Source organism: Gymnodraco acuticeps, unplaced genomic scaffold (assembly GCF_902827175.1).
Source record: "Gymnodraco acuticeps unplaced genomic scaffold, fGymAcu1.1, whole genome shotgun sequence".
Classification (NCBI taxonomy): Eukaryota; Metazoa; Chordata; class Actinopteri; order Perciformes; family Bathydraconidae; genus Gymnodraco; species Gymnodraco acuticeps.
In genome coordinates, this window is record NW_022989985.1 from 1,847,145 (window position 1) to 1,866,605 (window position 19,461).

General features: G+C 37.6%; 1 protein-coding gene across 2 annotated transcripts; it reads right to left on the reverse strand.

Annotated features, from left to right (window-relative positions):
* Positions 1–9,132: 9,132 nt before the first annotated feature.
* cunh5orf34 (chromosome unknown C5orf34 homolog) lies at positions 9,133–16,801 on the reverse strand. 2 transcript variants are annotated; one of them, XM_034212430.1, is made up of 11 exons: positions 16,355–16,801; positions 16,126–16,215; positions 15,658–16,035; positions 15,322–15,584; positions 15,122–15,220; positions 14,781–14,895; positions 12,986–13,077; positions 12,825–12,894; positions 12,314–12,411; positions 12,196–12,242; positions 9,133–10,001 (listed from the first exon to the last, which is right to left on the reverse strand). In XM_034212430.1, exons 1-11 carry the CDS (start codon positions 16,577–16,579, stop codon positions 9,820–9,822), a joined length of 1,659 nt encoding a protein of 552 aa, XP_034068321.1. In that variant the 5' UTR covers positions 16,580–16,801; the 3' UTR covers positions 9,133–9,819. The 2 variants fall into 2 exon arrangements, with proteins under 2 accessions (XP_034068321.1, XP_034068322.1); XM_034212431.1 differs by having other exon boundaries at positions 16,376–16,798.
* Positions 16,802–19,461: the final 2,660 nt, after the last annotated feature.

The window sequence follows — 19,461 nt, forward strand, 5'->3', positions numbered from 1 at the left end:
CACTGTGAGACATTTCACTCTCTCATTAGAATACTGCAAGTTCAATACTTTGATGATCATTTATTTGCATACGTTAAGCAAGAAACTGAAGACTTTGAAATGATAATATTAGGCGATGTTGCTGATGTTACACCTGTTGATCTACTATCGGATTTTAGCACTGACAAACTTTATCTGAATCCGAGGTATAAGATTTTTTAGGTGGGCTTTTATAAACTGATCTGTTTATTCTCGAGAGAACATTAGAGGAATTACAAAATTCTCATGTTTAAATGACTTTCTTAATGAAATATTGTTATATTATATATATATATATATGTATATATATTAAATATTTGTATAACAGCTGGATGGAAACACATCGCAATGTCAAAGACTTCAAATGTTTTGGCATTTCCATAATAAAAACTCAGTACTGGATATTTAATATTAATATTTAATAACATATCTGCTTGTAGTGACTCAGTGATATTAAACATTTGACGATTATGTTTATGCAACAATAGTTTGCTGAAGATTAAGTTTGTTTTAACCAAGGTATAAGGTTTTTTTAGGTGTGATTTTATTAATCTATTCTGTCAACATTTAATGAATTAGAAAAATATTAATGTTTTTAAATGTTAACAATTATTTTCTTAATGAGATATTGTGCTAATGAAATCCTTGTAAATAAATGTCCAATGAATGTATTCTTGCATTTGATTTTTGAATAAAAACCATATCCACCACCTGGTACTTCCAGTAATCGTCATTGACACGCAATGTGCAGATATAACACAATCAAATTGTAATTCTGGTTAAAGAAATATAACACAAAATGTGCAGAAATAACAAATGAGTGTGTTCATTTTGGTTACACATTTATGACACACAATGTGTAAAATGTGCACATTGTGTGTTAGGGGCATGTAACACATTTTGTGTGTAAAAATGATTTACACATACATTAACACCACACGTGTTGTCCCTGAGCACACTATGTAGGTGTGTTGAAATTCAACACATATTGTGTCATTTTTGACACATCCCTTCTAAGAGTGTAAGTTATAAGCAGTATGGTAATTTTAAGTTAATTAACTTCACCCATAAAGACAACTTCTAGAGAAGCACAGGGGAGATTCTGCTCAGCCTCCTGTGGGGTTTTCTCCTGGAGGCTGGGTATTTCTCAGGTATTTCTTTATATTTTTTATTTGTATTAAAAAACATCTCTCCGCTGTTGTCAGTGAGTATTTTACAAAGACTGAAACAGCGCCCCTCTTAATTAATCTGTGGTGAAACCTTATACAGTCTATGGGTGAAACACAGTATTGCACGCCACACTCACCCGACTACACTCACCATACTACACCCGCAGTGCGCTGGTGCGCTGTGTCAGGGACATGTCAAGGAAAGCCCGCCGGCCTTCCCTTCCAACGATTTGATTGGTCGGAAGGAAAGCCCGCCGGCCCTTCTCTTCCGACCAATCAAATCGTCGGAAGGGAAAGCCAAATATGAAATCTCCCTTACACAATATAATATTTGCAAGTAATGGCTGATGTTTTTAGTCAGAAACAGGTCAACTGTAGTGTACACTTACTACTAATACATAAATGTAGTGCCGAGTTACTTATTTGCACTGTAAGAGACTGTATATTAACCTGATATTAACGCAGCCTCTGTCGGTCTTCTCACTCTCACTTTCCCGCCACATCTGGTCACATCTGGCCGAACAATGAAACCTAGCCAAAGTATCTAGATAGCATTAAACATATAGCTGCTAATGCTATCAATATAATGCCGATTGAAGAATGATGGTCAAAGAAAATAGTGTAAGCTAAATTAAGTTAAAATAAAAATAAATATAATAAAAAAAAGAAGATGGGCCTAAAGGAAAATAATTGTCATCCAGGCAGCTAAACTCAAACAATATTTAGCTGTTCAACATTGGCAAAACATATTTATTTAAGTTAACAAATATTTATTTAGACCCCTAACTTGCTCACATTATGACAATATATCTGCTCATTTAGTTAAAAACGTTTTGTTTCTGTAATAACGTACCTAGTGTTAGACTCTCCTCCGCTGACACATCCATCCTCCACAGCAGAGCTGCAGAGGTGAAAAGGGCAGTTTGGATGGACAGTTGGACAGTTGAAAAATGATACATTTGAAATAACTCAACCGTGATTGGGCAGGACAGTGGACACACACTATTGTTATTGTTGTATTGTTGTTGACTATGTGCATTTTTATTTTACACATGTGTGTGTAAAATGCTTCAGAAATGACACTGAATGTGTTGAATTGCCTTTGACACAGCAGTGTGTTAAAAAAAATTACACATCTAAGAGTGTATGTTCTATGGGTTAAACACATGTGGATGATTTAACATTTCCTCCAATGAAGATAAACATGATTAGTAAATATTGTGAAAGCATTTCACCTTTGCAAAATGTTCGAAAGCTCAGCATTACTAGGTTAAATAAGCAACCCGGTATCACGGCAAGACGTGAACATGTGACGATTTACCATGCTGGGAGACGTGAAGATGTCACGGTTTCGTCCCCTTCAAACGTGACAGCTACACGGTATTGTTAACCCATGTTAACCAGTGGAGAAATAACCGGAAATACCAAGCAAATGCTACCCCGACGTAATGATTTATTTTGTAATAGTCACACTCGATTACAGCGATTTTCTTGTTATCATAAATATATAAGCAATTAAACAGCATCTTACATTTCTTTTCACACAATACGTCTCCTTGCAGTATCAACACTAATTCGGCTGACTTTTATATTTGATCCAATTGGTATATAGGCTGTATTTACACCATAACCGTGCAGAGCTGATAGAAAGGGACACCTGGTGGTCAAAGCACGTTATTGAATTGTATTATTTTATTATTAGATATTAATAGGAGGATGTGCAAAACAGACAAACTAATAAGGCTTAATTTAAACATTAAAGAGTACTTTAGGTTAAGGTCTTATTTTGAATAAGAAAAAAGCTTTAAGAAGAATATGGAGGGATGAAACCCTCTTGAAACCGCAGGTCCTTCCTTCCTGCAGCGGTCAGACTTTACAACCAGCACTGCCCCTAGTAGACCCTCCTACACATACCACAACACAGACTATAACACCCCTTGCTGCTAAATACAAACCAACTTTGTGCAATATGTGCTATATGTGCAATATATATGCCATTAATAACTGTGTAATGCATGTGCGTCACCTGGGGTAGGCATCCGGGGCTTTAGCCCCGGATGTTTTTTCTTTAGCCCCGGACAAATTCTCCCTCAATAATATAATACATTAACCGTACTTCACCTAGAGGATGGCAGAATTGTAATTTCCCGTGTTCAGTGAATGCAACAGAGGCAACCACCAGACCAATCTGAGAGTTGCATGGAAGTAAACGTGTTTTATTGGCTGACCTCTCCTCTGTACGGAAGAGGATTAGGGCCACATAAAACTTTTTTTTGTGAGGATTTGAAAAAAATATTATTATTTTTTGTTCTGAGAAAAAAGTCAGAATTCTGACTGTAATCTCAGAATTCTGACTTTTTTCTAAGAACAAAAAAACATTTATTTTTTTGGGAGAAAAAAATCAGAATTCTGACTTTAATCTCAGAATTCTGACTTTAATCTCAGAATTCTGACTTTAATCTCAGAATTCTGACTTTTTTCTCAGAAATACCGGTAACTGTAGAACCAGCTTCACTGCGATTTACACATTGCAGTAGGCAACAATGGAGGACGTGAGTGAATTTCTGCGCGCCAGAGGGGTCCAAGAGGGAACCATAATAAGTCATTTTACAACCATCTGCAATGTGTAAATCGCAGTGAAGCTGGTTCTACAGTTACCGGTATTTCTGACTTTTTTCTCCCAAATAAAATGTTTTTTTTTTGTTCTGAGAAAAAAGTCAGAATTCTGAGATTAAAGTCAGAATTCTGAGATTAAAGTCAGAATTCTGACTTTTTTCTCCCAAAAAAAATAATGTTTTTTTGTTCTGAGAAAAAAGTCAGAATTCTGAGATTAAAGTCAGAATTCTGAGATTAAAGTCAGAATTCTGACTTTTTTTCTCCCAAAAAAAAAAATGTTTTTTTGTTCTGAGAAAAAAGTCAGAATTCTGAGATTAAAGTCAGAATTCTGACTTTTTTCTCAGAACAAAAAAAATAATATTTTTTTTGAAATCCTCACAAAAAAATTGTTTATGTGGCCCTAATCCTCTTCCGTACCTCTGTGACAGTGTTTAAACTTTCAGCCGCGGACACGGAGTTTCTGAAGATGGACATTAGACATTTTTAAAATAAAAAATACGGCAATTCTCAAGTGGTGGCTCACACAACAACCCCAGAGCCACCACCTGAGCCAGGTGAACAAGGTATGTAAATGTCAGTAAACTTACAAGTTATGTCAACATGTAAGCAAAGCATAAATTATAGCTACGTTGACGTTACTTTGAATCGCGGGGGTAAGCTAAACCGTTAGCAAGTAGCTATAGCTAGCCAGATATATTAAATAAACACTTTGTCATAAAATCTAAATGTTTTTAGCGTTACCTGGTGATTTCAAAGAAAGCTCTCTGGGAAATGTTGAATTACTGTCAGTGTTCGACATGAAGCTAGAAGCTACCTTACATTACACAGTTGATCCGGAGTCCTGTCAGTTAAAGTGTTTCATAGTTAGCTTAGCTAAGCATCAACCTAGCACTGAAATATATGGATGTTATGTGACGGTATTTCTGAGGAAAAGTCAGCTGAAATGGTGGCATAGTTGCCACTGCTTTACGTGTCAACAGCATGTTTGAACGTATTTGCAGCAGTAAATGTGGCTGTCTGGCCACTGACGTTGCCATAACAACACCTGAATTTAAATGTGCAACCTCTTTTTGTGACAGATTTTTGCATGAAATTATAATTCTTCTGATTGATATTCCTATTGACAGCTAGTTTCTATGTGAACATTATGAGATGGACAGCCAGCTAACAAGCTTTCAGATCAAAGCTAATCCAGTGGGGCTCCTGAAAGGGGGCAAGGGACACTATGCTCCCAAATATTAAGCCTTGACCCCCATCTTAAAATTGATATGATCACAAAATTATCTGCATTGTCGGAGGCCTTTTTTCCTCATTATCATGTCAAATTGTACAGCTTTCCTTAGTTTTGAATGCAGAAAGAGGACTATATTAGAGTATCAAGTGAAAATGACTATATTAAAGTATGAAGTGAATATATTAAGTGAATTACTCAAACTGCATTTGTATAGGAATGATTATGTCCTATTGGCAGATAACTACTCTAACAGTGATATCTACAAGAGATGTACATTTAACTATTTTCAATTGGTTAGTATTACATTTTGTGACATTGTGGTGACACTCATTTTAATGAAGACAAATTTGTGTATCTTGAAATTCATTTATTTGACAGAGCTGGAAACTGATTGACTTACATACTTGTTTGTGTTACATACACAGTCATCACAGATGAGCCAAACAGAGTAGAGGATGAAGAAAGGAGAACAGGAGAAAGGGACACACAAGAAGGAGAAACAACAGACAAGAACGACAATGGAGACAACAATGAACAGGAACACCAGAACAGACAAGAGTCAATGGGTAACATGACTGATTTAGGGACTGCAGATACAGGGCCAAGGCAAGTGAGACATCACTGCTTTCCATCCAGCATGTTTGGCCAGCAAAAGAGATCATTTCAACCGCAAACAGCAAGTGATGAGGGATTATTATTTCCTCCTTCCATCCCTTTTTTCTGTTTAATCTGATTACTAACAACTTCTAATAATTTGACATAGTTTATGATTTAATTGGAAAATAAAGTGTTTTTAAATAATAAACCCGTTTCTGATTCTGATTCTTTGATTTTTGTTGACATATGGGTGTTGAGAGATGTATCCATATCTCTTAATGTTGCTCTCAAATTGCACAAGATTGATGCTTTTAACTTCAACATTTAAAAAAATTCTTCCTGGGGACCCCAGAGGAGGTGAGTTCCCTCAAAATAGCACTTTATCTCTGCTTATGTAACTCCGGTGTAGTGTCCCCTCGGCAACAGATCACTCAGAGCTGGTGATTACTTTCCTGCATTTCAATGGACAGCATAAAACGACACGTGAGCTGGGGTCTGGTGCTCAGATTAGCTATTGATGATCACGTTGATAAATCATATAAAACCAATCACACAAAAACATGTTGCTGTGACTGTGAGCATTAAACAATTAACATTAAACTAAACAAACACAACAGTACGTTATTGTCCTTATAAAATAAAAACATACATTTTGTCCACCGAGATAATACAGGCACCTTACCCTCAAGAAATCCTCACGTGCTATGAGAATCTCCCACAATCCATTGCCGTAACAAAGCTAATGCAGACACACGTTTGTGACACCAGATGGCGCAATTGTGTATGTGCGTGTGGGGAGTCTTGCAGTAGAAAATTCGACTGTAGCGCCGCCACTGTGGGCTAAGCCCCGAATGTTTCCAGGTCCAGGCAACGCCCCTGGTGTAATGTATACCTGGCCACTAAATCAATATATATGCCGTCTTGTTTTTTATCTGTATTTTTGAAAATTATGTAACTTTTTATCTTTTTTTTAGCATATTGTTTATTATATTATAACTTAGTACTTTTTTAGCATATTGTTTATTTTATTCTAACTTAGTACTTTTTTAACGCATGTAAGATATGCAACACTAAGCTGTCTGTGGCTCTTTCCTGCTGTAACGCTGCACATTTCCACCCTTTGGAACTAATAAAGGTATTCTGATTCTTTAATGGTCACACACATGCAGATCACACAGCACACACAGTGACATTTGTATCTACAGATAAATATTAAGCCTGACAAAGTACTTAACATCTAATATATTGCTTTCCTGCAATGTTAACTATGTTTAAGCACTTATTTGTTTATTATTTGTTTATTATTAAACTGATATTATACATATGTATTATACTCTTATAAGATGTATGTAGATAGTATAAGAAATGTGCAGAATGACAGTTTAATGGTGGAGTATACACACATATTGATAGATGTCTTGTAATGCACTGTTGAGGAACCTGCGACCCAAGTTTTTCATTCATTGCATAACTACACAGTAGTTGTGTATAATATGATATGTCAATAAACCTTAGCTTATAAAATCTTGAAATCTTGAAAGGGATGTTCAAACTAGTCATTATATACAGTCTTTAATGAACTATTAGTAGAGAATAACGAGTAATGAATATACTTTATAGAGATCCTATTAATATCTAATAATAAAATAATACAATTCAATAACGTGCTTTGACCACCAGGTGTCCCTTTCTATCAGCTCTGCACGGTTATGGTTTAAATACAGCCTATCTACCAATTGGATCAAATATAAAAGTCAGCCGAATTAGTGTTGATACTGCAAGGAGACGCATTGTGTGAAAAGAAATGTAAGATGTTGTATAATTGCTTATATATTTATGATCCACGTCACATCTTCAGTTTTGGCGGAAGTTCTCCTGTTTGTCCAGAAGTCTTCTCTAAATAGAGAACTACGGCACATATGTCATATTTAATGCAGCCGAACCGTGTATTACAATGCCGTTATGTGATGACTTTCAAAGAGTAAAGCAAGCACACTCGGAATAAAGTATTATTGTATTTTTAAAAAACGTTTTCAGATTTCACATCACATAAACACCAAATCCCAGCATGCATTGCGGATAACCATCCAATCATCGAGCTGAGGATCTTGCCTACGTCTGTTTCCGGTTTCGTTTAATGACCGATGTATTTTGTTATACACACATTCCTTCACATTTACATTTTAATGTGCATTAAAGTATTTCGTGAGGCCTTCTAACATGTTTTTAAATATAACTACGGTTGTAGTTGAATAGTTTGTAAATTAACATGAACCGAAGCTGTTGCTTGGCAACTCAATCGCACAACGTCACGTCCGTTAATTCCACATCCACACGCATGGATTAACATCGATTTAATACATTAATGTAGCCTTTGTTTCTGCTAAAAGAGGTGTCGACCAGCTGGGGCAACAAGAAAATCGCTGTAATCGAGTGTGACTATTACAAAATAAATCATTACGTCGGGGTAGCATTTGCTTGGTATTTCCGGTTATTTCTCCACTGGTTAACATGGGTTAACAATACTGTGTAGCTGTCACGTTTGAAGGGGACGAAACCGTGACATCTTCACGTCTCCCAGCATGGTAAATCGTCACATGTTCACGTCTTGCGGTGATACCGGGTTGTAAATAAGATGAAACGTGGCAGTAGTTAGAGTTTCAATTGTGGTTAAAGCACAGCTGGAGGTTCTTAAATGTTTGAAATAAAGTGAATATAGACATAGTAAAAAATGATTTTCATAGATTAAAACAAACAGCTCAACGTTTAACCAACATAAAAACACTTTGACAGAAGTAATAATCATGTAAACCAGTAGGTGTAACCAAAACACAACAATCTACAATGTGTCAAACGTAGACTGGAAAGTACTCCACTTGTTTACTTATTTGAAATAAGTACAACTGACAATGCAAATACTTCTTTAGAGTGTGTGATATTTCTTTCTGTATATTGAATGATTACCAATTAGGTCCTTTGATGGAAATCAGTTATAATTGAAAGTCATTATAAACAATGACATATTGTCTCCTATATCATTAAAGCACACACTGAAAATAAGGATGAATCCAATCTGACCCATCTATTCAAAACAAATCTATCTTTATGTTCATATTAAAAAAAATACAACTATTAATTAATACAATTAAAAGACTTTCAAACAGCCTAAAACCTTGTGCGTTGAAAATAAATACAAGATGGAAACTTTAAAATCAGAAATAAATTATATGTGCGATTAAAACACTTGTACAGTAGGGTTCATGTTTCCAGAATGCTGCCCTGATTAAAGCAAGGCAGTTTTTCCTGGAAACATCAGTATATTCTGTAGATTTCCTCTCTACCTTTGTCAGTGTCACTCTGTTTCAGCAAATCCTGTTTAGTCTAGAAAGTATGTTTGCTTGTCACCACTTTTTAATTTTGTTATATATTAGTGACAGGATGAAGAATGAACAAAATAAATACAATTTCTTCCCAAGGCAAAAATGATAACAGAACTGATTATAAATTCACAACAGCTTTATTTAAATGTAAAACATTCTCAGTAACCACTCACCTGATTTTTGATTATGGTGGGAAGTGCTGTTCACTTACAGAAACATGCTCCAAATATAAGGGGAAGTATTTGACAATTAACTAAGTGAGAAAGGGCAAGTTTATTAATAAACATATTACATTCATTTAAAAGTGTTTTTTCTTTGCAGCTTTAATCTACCAATAAATTAAACTTGGCATACAGAGTATATTTGCATAATTTAAAGTGAGACATTTCAGGCAAAAAACATCTTACATTTTGAGAGTTTGAGAGCTATTTTGCTTCCATAACATGTAGTTGGGAAGAACACTCAAAATAAACATTTTGTTTCTTACTAAACTTTCCCCAACATTTCAGACATCACTTTGAATGTTTTCTCGTAAAGTATCAAGTACTGGAGTTTGTAGAGGCTGCACTTGTTACGGCCAATCATGTATTGGCTTTAATTTAATTATCACAATAATTCATAACACAATCAAGTTTAATCATTTGGTAAAATGTCCAAAATATGTTTTAAATGTCCCAAGTCCCAGGTGATATCATTATATTTAATGTCTTGTTATGTCAGTCCAAGTACCAAATATATTCACAGCTTAAAAAACAGAAAATCTTTATTTGTGAGTTTGAAAATAGCTTTGTCTTCGACTTCAGACTCAAGTCAGTGAGGCTGCGGATATGAGAGCATCAATGTCCCGTATGGCTTTCGAGGTTTTCTGTAGAGCCTCTGCGATGCAGTCCTCATTCACTGGTTCATGATTGACCTCCTCTGGAGAGCAGCGTTCAAGTTTCGCACATCCTTTATCACTCGTTATCAGGTGGTTGTTCTCTAACAAAACTGGGCATGGATGTTAAAGAGCAACACATATTCAGCATAATATCTGTATAGTAAAAGTACATATACACATGAGCGTGAGGCTCAGGTTTGGGAAGGCTAAATCACTTTTTTTTTTTACCTGACGCCTCAGTGTGCGGAGTTTAAATATATCAAGTCAAATATATTAAACTGCCGTATGCAGAGAAGACGCCGACGTGTCACACTTATCATTCATATCACATTCAATCAGATTATATAATATCATAATATATCGTAGGCCTATGTCCTTATCTGAGTCAGCTTCTCGAGCCGTATCTGGCCGTGCAACACTTAGTGTCACATACTGTATGCAGAAGTATTATTTTAAGCAACACATTGGGTTGACGAAACACTCAACTCAAATGTAATTTAAAGTCAGATCCACTCGTGACTTAGATGGGGGAGTGATATCATAAAACTGTTACGCTTTCAAACACAGTTTATTTATTTTTTAACCAGTTCACCTTCACCATATTCACCTTGCATTGTATCCTGGATTATAGGCTATGTGTAAATCATGGATGTTTAAAGTTCATATTTGTCTAATATTAGTTTACTTTTCATTAATGAAGTATGACGCTGCGTTGTCAGTACACTTGTCCCTGTTTGTGATTGGTCAAATGTTCCTAACCCCGCCCCTTTCACGTGAACGCGCTCTCAGCTGGTGAGGGAAACCCTGGCTTGATTTACCGAGTTGATATTAACCAGCGTAGTATGACCGCTTAGCGAGATCTCGTTTGTTAGGGTTAGTTAAGATAACTCAAACATATCCAGGATATGTTGAACTCGCTTTGTAGTAGGCCTACAGGGCACAGGTGGCTGCATAGCAGCGCTAATGTCAAAGACACAAACATTATATTTTTATTTTACCAGGATGCAGTGACAAACATATTTGGGAAGGCTTAGCCTACCCTAGCCTACAGTACCCGCCGCCCCTGCATATACAGGATGTATTATGAGACATCAGCACAGTCATTCAAAAGACCCCACCACCTCTTCAACATAGACACACGCACACGTCACAGATAAGCCTCTTTTTGTTGTGGATTTGTGTTTATTTGTAGTTTTACACATCTTTTGAGGATTGTGTAACTCATTATAGTATAATTGTCTCTTTGTGGTTGTTTTGAATCTTTTGGGGTCATATTGGCCCTTTCTCATTTCATCAAATCCCCCTCCTCGACTCCTCGGTCCTCCGGTAGTGACCCGGAAATGAATTTCAGCGCGCCATGTTGAAGGACATCTCATTTCTCTAAATGCACTTCGAGGACCGAGCGTCGAGGAGGCTCTCTGGAGGAGCTATAACCGAGGATACACTGATGGGTCCTCCACGGCTCCTTCGTGGATGCATTTCCGGGAACAAAGAGTCGTGACGCACGGCCGGACTTATCTCAGCCAATGACAGCTCTGCATGCATCCCCTGGATATTATTGTATTAACTGCTTTCATCGCTACGCGATGTTTATATATATATATATATATATATATATAATATATCCAGTCTATGATAGTGTTACGTTATTATGAGAGTGCTCCGTTTGATTCTGAAATTGTATATATTTATATAAATATATACATATATATATATAAGTGTGTGTGTGTGTCCGCATCTGTAGCCTGTTATTGTCTCATTATACCGCACTGTGAATGAATTAAAAGTAAATATGTAAGTCATCATGAACACAGTCCTGTCCATCAGACAGAGGGCTGCTGTGCCTCCTGTCATCATTAATGGACGTCTCTTTAAAATGACCGCTCAGAGGAGAGGAGTTCTCATTTCTCTAACCGCCTGCTGCTTCCCCTCCTCTCTCTTCGGCTCCTCCGCTCGCATCTCCTGTGGGCGGGACTAAGTATCGAGGATAGGAGTCGAGGAGGGGAGTTAGAGAAATGAGAAAGGGCCATTGTGTCTCTCTGTGGTTTATTTGTGTCTATTTGAAGTTGTTTACGAGTTCCTCTGTAGTCATTCTCTGTCTCTTTGTTGCCGTGTATGTGTCTCTGTGTAGTCTAATGTTTCTGTTGGTCATTTTGAGAGTCTTTCTGATATCTTTGAGTGATTTCTTTTTAAACGCAAGGCCAGGGGTTATGGTTAGGGTTCAGTGTTTAGTAACAATTCATACAATCCCTGCTGATGTGAATTCATATATTGATAACTAAAGTCCCTTTAAGCAAAGGATACAGTTGAAACGTTTAATCTTCTCCAATTCTGCAGCTACCAGATCTGACCTGAATGAAAAGTAATATAACATTATATACAATTAAGTATGAATACAAATACAACTAGTGATCAAACTCACCGACTTTCTACAGTCTGTGTGACATTCACATGCTGCTCAAAAGAAACAAGATTGAGAAGATGTTCTTCCATCCTTGCTGGTTGAGAAGAACGTCTCCCCTGTAAACAAAATAACAATCAACATTATGGCTGCAACTAAAGATTTTATTTATCATTGATTTGCCTATTTTCTAGATTAATATTCCTAATCAGTCTGTAAAACTTCATAAAATAGTAAAAAGAGAAAAAGCCCAACCCAGTTTCTCATAGCCCTAAATAATTTGGGTTGTCAGACCAAAACTTGAAAATATTCAGTTTCATAAGATATAAATAGTAATTATAAGGAAATCTATATTTGAAAATCTGAAAACTGCATGTTCTGCCAACTATTAAATGGTTATCAAAAAAGTTGGCCATTACTTTCTGTTGATCTACTATTACTGCAGCTGTAATCAATTAAGAATTGAATACTAAAAAGTCTATATAAACAGTATTTTAAACAGTCATTATCAGCAGGGACTTCTTAATTGTACCTCTTGCAGGCAGCTTGGTGTCGCAGTGAGCTTCAGAGATTGCTTGGCCTCATTATAGCAAGCCAGTATCCTGTAACGCAGTGAGGTGATGATGGTCAGGGACAGGGACTGATGCAAAAAGGTCTTTAAACTCATCAGCCTGTGATGAAGCTGTGTCTCACCTGTCTGCACGGCTCACAATGGAGCACACAGAGTACAGCTGTCCGGGTACGTCAGGGGGAAGGCTGTTCAGATGGTATGTTACCTCCTTCACCTGTGAGATAGACTAATCAATGGTTCAGTATTTCAGATCCAAAAATAGTTACAATTGTATTTTACATTTGGTAGATTAGATGTTATGATGAGGTTTATAATAGATTGAATACTCAATGATTTTTGACAGGGTGTTTTTGTTCTGCTGAAAGGTTTAGTTTTTATACATTTAGTTTGATAGTTATTTTAGTTTGTTTTGTGTAGGAATAGTCATGCTGTTTGAATATTATTTTTCCTTTTATTTTGTTTTGTTTATTTTTCCGGGCATGAAAAAGATAAAAGGTAAACACCTGTATAAATGGAGAGGTTCAGCAATAGTTTAAATAATAATATATATGTATTAATGAATGAACACATATATTTAAAGTACTAATTCATAAGTAAATAACAAAAACATTTTTAATCTTTTGATTTAGGAATCAATTTGGGTCCCGCCCACTCATTCAGTGGTTGACGTTCGGTTATGTCCTGCATGAAACTTGAAAATATCAGATATTCACTTCTTTACTCAAACAGGAAATTTCAGGAAGCCTGGGAACCTCTTTTAACCCTTTAACTGCCAGCGCCACCATTTGGTAGAGCACATTTTGTGTCTTGATATCTTGTTGAAAAATAAATAAAAAAGTTTAACTCCATCTGATTCAGCCAGCTCTACCCTTTGGTTGACATGTTATGCACAAAACAGGGTGTAATTATTTTTTGGAAAATATGCTCAACCAAACGGTCAAATTGGCCTTTTATGGTAAGCTAGCAATATGACTATTTCAGAGGTTCAGAGATGTTTTCCAATAAAATATGGTAAATAAATGGCTATATTCATGGTAACATTACTAAATCTAGTACTGCCTTATGAGTCTCAGAGTGAAAATAATTTATTATCTTTTATGAATATATCTGGTTTTATATATTGCTCATTTTCCATAAAAGAAACAAATGTATTTGAGTTTGTGTTTTATTTGAGTTTGATGCATACCAAATACTGTAATGTATATGATGATTGTTGAAAATGCACTTTTACCATAAAAGGCCAGCTTGACCAGTTGGTAGTGGCTCATAAAAACAAAACGATATGGTCAGTCAACATTTTTTAAATTGTTTGTGGTTATTTGTGTACAATTTGATAAAAAAATGCAAACAAATAATTTTTTCATAGCTTTTTTCTTGGTCTGGCCATTAAAGGGTTAAATGCATTCCACACTGTAAAACGATCTGCTATTGGTATAGCTTATCTGCAGCATATGTATACAGTCGATTTGTATGAGTATAGGTATTTGCTGCATGTATGTATATGCATATGTTACAATCGATTTATATATTCGTTTAACAATGTTCCTGGTAAATAATTGTGTGTATGAGGCTCACTGGCAGTGAATGTATGGGATTATACTTTAGTCGTTGTTATTGTTTGTTTGTAATAATTTTTTCTCTTTGTACATACAATCAGTACAGACCACGGTCTCATTTGTATGCATATATTTAGCTTTCCATCTCTAAATGACAAACACTGGTAATGCATTGTCGAAACACAATAAAAAGATTTCTGATCAGGAATCAACTTGAGGACATTTACTACTACACTCAATTTCACCACAACCCTAGTTTAGGGATAACCTACAACTTTTAAATGTATAAAGGATAACCTATCCTAATGTTTGTTCAGTTTTGTGATTTTTGTTTTAGTTAACACTGTTATGACAAACTTACCTGCCCTGAGAGGAGTTTGTGATGGGTAAAATAATTATTAAGGACCCCGTTAGACCGCATGACTGATCCATCGCCTGGAGAAACCTCTATGACTGAGACCTTCCCGCTCAGTATCCTACACAGGAGCCAAACAGGACGAAACATAATTAACACTATACATCTTCTTTTTTTTTCAGTGGCTAAAATATGTTGTGCTGTCCCGTGCACAATAGTATAGTGCTCTAACCCCAATCTGCATCTCTGAACTGGGGGCATGCTGTCCACCATGTACTATAAAATAACACACTGACTATTTAAAAACCCAATCCATCCCTTTAACCCTGAACAACCTGCCAACCAACCTGTAGGTGACTCCTTGACACCTCATCACCTTTAACAACTCTGTTGGAAGATCTTGGTCTGGATGTTCTTTTTCCACCAGGCCGTCTTCAACCTTCCATCTTAAATACATTAAAGTAAGGAAGGTTAAATCAGTCTTTGAACATTGTTAAACAGTGCTCCATATGTATTTCTTTCCATTTTAGTCAATTGGTCATTCAACCTGTGCCAGTGAGGTGATGGACATGTGAGAGGCAGCGCCAGAGGAAGATGAGACTGTCTTTCTGTGATGGATATTTCTGGCTTGTTGATGCTTTCGTGTTCCTGCGTGTTTTCGCTGATTTCCTTTGTTCTTATTTCTTTAGCTTTAGAGAGACGAGTAGTCCAGAGATGCCGAGCCAAGGACAGAGGGTAGCACCAGGGTGGGGCAACAGCACAGCAGGAGTGATGCTGGACCACTGTGGTGGATTGATACATCTCCTCTGGCTGGGGAAGGGAAGGCAAATATTAAATCAAATCTATGATATATAAGCAGAAGAATATTACTAAGAGGCATTACCGTTGGCTGAGCAGTGCTGAGAGTCCGAGGGGAACAAGACCTTGATCTAATAGATTCATTCCTTCTGCTTCCGATTCCCTGATGAACCTGTTTGTTCTCAACATTGGAAGTCTGACAGATCAGATTGCTTATTTGCTGCTGCTGAGGATGATTTCCTGGGCTGCTGTCAGAGTCTCTGCTGAAACCCTGCATGCTGCGGTGCTGAGTCTGACTGAGGCTGCTTGTAAACTCGACAGAAAATGTGTCACCAGAGGCCGACAGCATCAACGCAGCTCGTCCCTCCTCCGACCTGATGATGGTCTCGCCTGCAGGTCCCAGCTCAGCATCAAATGAAGACCACTTAGGCCACAGCACGTCTGAGTCAATGCTGACAAAAGGCTGAAAGAGGAAATGCAAAAAATATATAAAATACTGACAACATTCATACATTTGATGACTAATATTTGGCAAGTAAATCAATGTTGGTACCTTTTTGCGGTCAGCAGGGATGAGCTCCTCTGGCAGATATGGGCGACTTGCATATTTATTCCTAAATGCCAATGCAGCAACTATGAACTCCTGTAAAATGAGATTATAACTTTAAGTACATAATACAGAAGACAATCAAACTGTAGACCTTCAGCCAAGCGAACAACAGCCTGTAGCCTCATTTGAACCTCTTTATATACATGACATGCACAAACTGGGACCAACATACAGAAACGCTGATACGTTGCACCTTATAAGCGCTGATGGTGAATCTGGTCCTCTGTCGGACCCTCTCAGTGGGCTGCAGAGGGTGTCCGGAGGGGTCTTTGGGTTTCACCAGCATGAACTCACAGCCACACGGCGACATTTGTAACTGAGCTCCGTTTCCGTAACGAACATCCACGGATTCATCCTCGTACATGATCATCAGGCTGTCACTGAGGCTGGTTTCCATCTTTAAAACTGAAAAACGACACTCAACTTGTTGTAGTTGAGTTAGAGATCCGCTTAAAATAAAAATACTACGTCATCAGGTGGAGACGTTTGTTATTGGCGCGCTCATGAGAGCAACATGGGCTGAAAAGGCTGAAGTCGAATAGTCCATAGCCTCATCCCCTCCTCGACTCCTCTCTTCCCCTCCTCCGGGACTTGACCCGGAAATCGATCAAGACACGCCATTTTGAAGGACGTCTGAAATGCTGAAATGCACACGGAGGAGTCGAGGAGGGGTGCGGGAGGAGACGAAAGGGAGGATACACGCGAGCAGACTACGCGGAAGTGTTTTCACTACTCGCGTATAAAAGCCCCGCCCCCACCTTCACAGCTGGGTTGCGTTCCGATAATCCAAAAATTAGCTCCTAAATTCTAACCCTATCTCCTATTCCTTGACCTCTGAGTGAAACGTCACGGGGTTAAGGGATAGTGGATAGGAGAATTCAAAAGGATTTAGGAGAAGAGACTGCGGTGCTTAGAGAATCCGAATGCACTTTCACTATCCGACGTGTTTATGATGCGCCAGCGGACGTCATGAATGTGCGTTTGCTGCTGTGGGGAAACTATGGAAACGACAGTTTTCTATACAGCGGACTACAACATGGATGTTCAATAAGAACGAGGGACTCATCTAGAGACTCTGCACCGTGCTCTGATGCTGTTGCTTTATGCTTTATGAACGTGGACAACAGAGAAACATATTCTTCAGGACCAAAGTTGGAATTGAAATAAAAAAGGAAAGTGAAACTTATGCTCGTCACCCTCTCCCTCCGGTCCACATTAATACAAATGATCCCAATACGTATGATTGTATGAACTATTAAAAGATCTTAAAATCAATACAAATGTATTTATTATAAACGTTAGTCCTTAACGTCTATCACTGTGTATATCACCATTCAAACATCTTTTAAAAGTTGAACAAACTCCACACAGCTCAGTGAAATATTGACTTTATTTGATAATTTCAGTAAAAACTAACGTTCATATTTCTCTTTTTGATTATAATACTGATGAACGTTCAAAACAAAGCACTTTGGCAACTTACCACATACGTTTTAAAATGCGTAATAAGCACCGTAACTTTCATGATATAATTTCTCCCATTATCGTTTGTGTCCGTGAACGGCCGACTGTTGAGTGACGGCAAATGCTGCGGCTGCAATGTATTGTGGGGCAGCATTTTCTCCTCTCCTTTCGGTTAGGGAGGTCCAGTGGTTCCTAAGCTAAAGGAGGTTATAAAGGAAGTTTGAAACCTCCTTTCCTTTCATTTGGAGAATTGGAACGGCACTTATCATGGCTGCCAGTGACGTACTTCCGGGTCATTTCACTTGGTTAGGAAGGTTCCTAAGCTAAATGGACTATTGGAATGGGCCCCTGGTCAATTTCAACAGAGGAAAACCGACAACTGGAAGATGAGTGCAATTAATTTCTAAAAGGCTTTCACATTACTATAATTATATTTTTATTTAAATCTAGGCTACATTTTACAACAAAACGGAACACAAAAGCAGGACCAACCATCATACATTGAATTCCTTGATTAACAAGAGAAAGATTCATTCATTTAAATAAATATTTAACAATGAATGGGCCGGTTCTAAAGGCTTATTCAGTTAAGCCCGATGAGAGGGGATACAGCTGTGCACATGTCATCATTAACAGACGTCGTTTAAAAGTGACGTTTGAGTGAACGAGGACATCCCAATTAATACCTGAGGACTCCTCGCGTCACCTCCTCGTGTCTCTCGCTCGCATCTTACGGAGGTGGAGCTAAGACGCAAGGAAGGGAAGCGAGTGAGGGAAAGGAGGAGTCGAGGAGGGGTATTGGGATGAGGCTCATTTAGCTTAGGAACCTTCCTAACGGAGTGAAATGACCCGGAAGTCCCTCAGTGGCAGCCATGATAAGTGCCGTTCGAATTCTCTAGTCTAGAATGATAGGAAAGGAGGTTTCAAACTTCCTTTATAACCTCCTTTAGCTTTAACCACTGGACCTCCCTTACCGAAAGGAGAGGAGAAAATGCTGCCACACAATGCCTTGCAGCCGCAGCATTTGCATCACACAACAGTCGGCCGTTCACGGAAACAAACGATTATGACGGAGAAATTATATCATGAAAGTTACGGTGCTTATTAAACATTTTTAAAACGTATTTGGTAAGTTGCCAAAGTGCTTTGTTTTGAACGTTCATCAGTATTATAATCAAAGAGAGAAATATGAACGTTAGTTTTTACTGAAATGATCAAATAAAGTCAACATTTCACTGAGCTGTGTGGGGTTTGTTCAACTTTTAAAAGGTGTTTGAATGGTGATGTACACAGTGATAGGTGTTAAGGACTAACGTTTATAATAAATACATTTGTATTGATTTTAAGATCTTTTCATAGTACAATCATACGTATTGGGATCATTTGTATTAATGTGGACAGGAGGGAGAGGGTGACGAGCATAAGTTTCACTTTAATTTTTTATTTCAATTCCAACTTTGGTCATGAAGAATATGTTTCTCTGTTGTCCACGTTCACAAAGCAACAGCACCAGAGCACGGTGCAGAGTCTCGAGATGAGTTTACAGTAGTCCCTCGTTCTTATTAAACATCCATGTTGTAGTCCGCTGTATAGAAAACTGTCGTTTCCATCGTTTCCCCACAGCAGCAGACGCACAAAATGACGTCCGCTGGCGCATCATAAACACGTCGGATAGTGAAAGTGCATTCGGATTCTCTAAAGTACCGCAGTCTCTTCTCCTAAATCCTTTTGAATTATCCTATCCACTATCCCTTAACCCCGTGACGTTTCACTCAGAGGTCAAGGAATAGGAGATAGGGTTAGAATTTAGGAGCT

Coding starts and splice junctions, on each gene's coding strand:
- cunh5orf34 (XM_034212430.1), bottom strand. CDS start 16,579: ATGGAAACCAGCCTCAGTGACAGCCTGATGATCATGTACGAGGATGAA. Junction 15,221..15,321: donor CCATCACCTCACTGGCACAG/GTTGAATGACCA, acceptor AATGTATTTAAG/ATGGAAGGTTGAAGACGGCC. Junction 12,243..12,313: donor ACACAGACTGTAGAAAGTCG/GTGAGTTTGATC, acceptor CTTTTCATTCAG/GTCAGATCTGGTAGCTGCAG.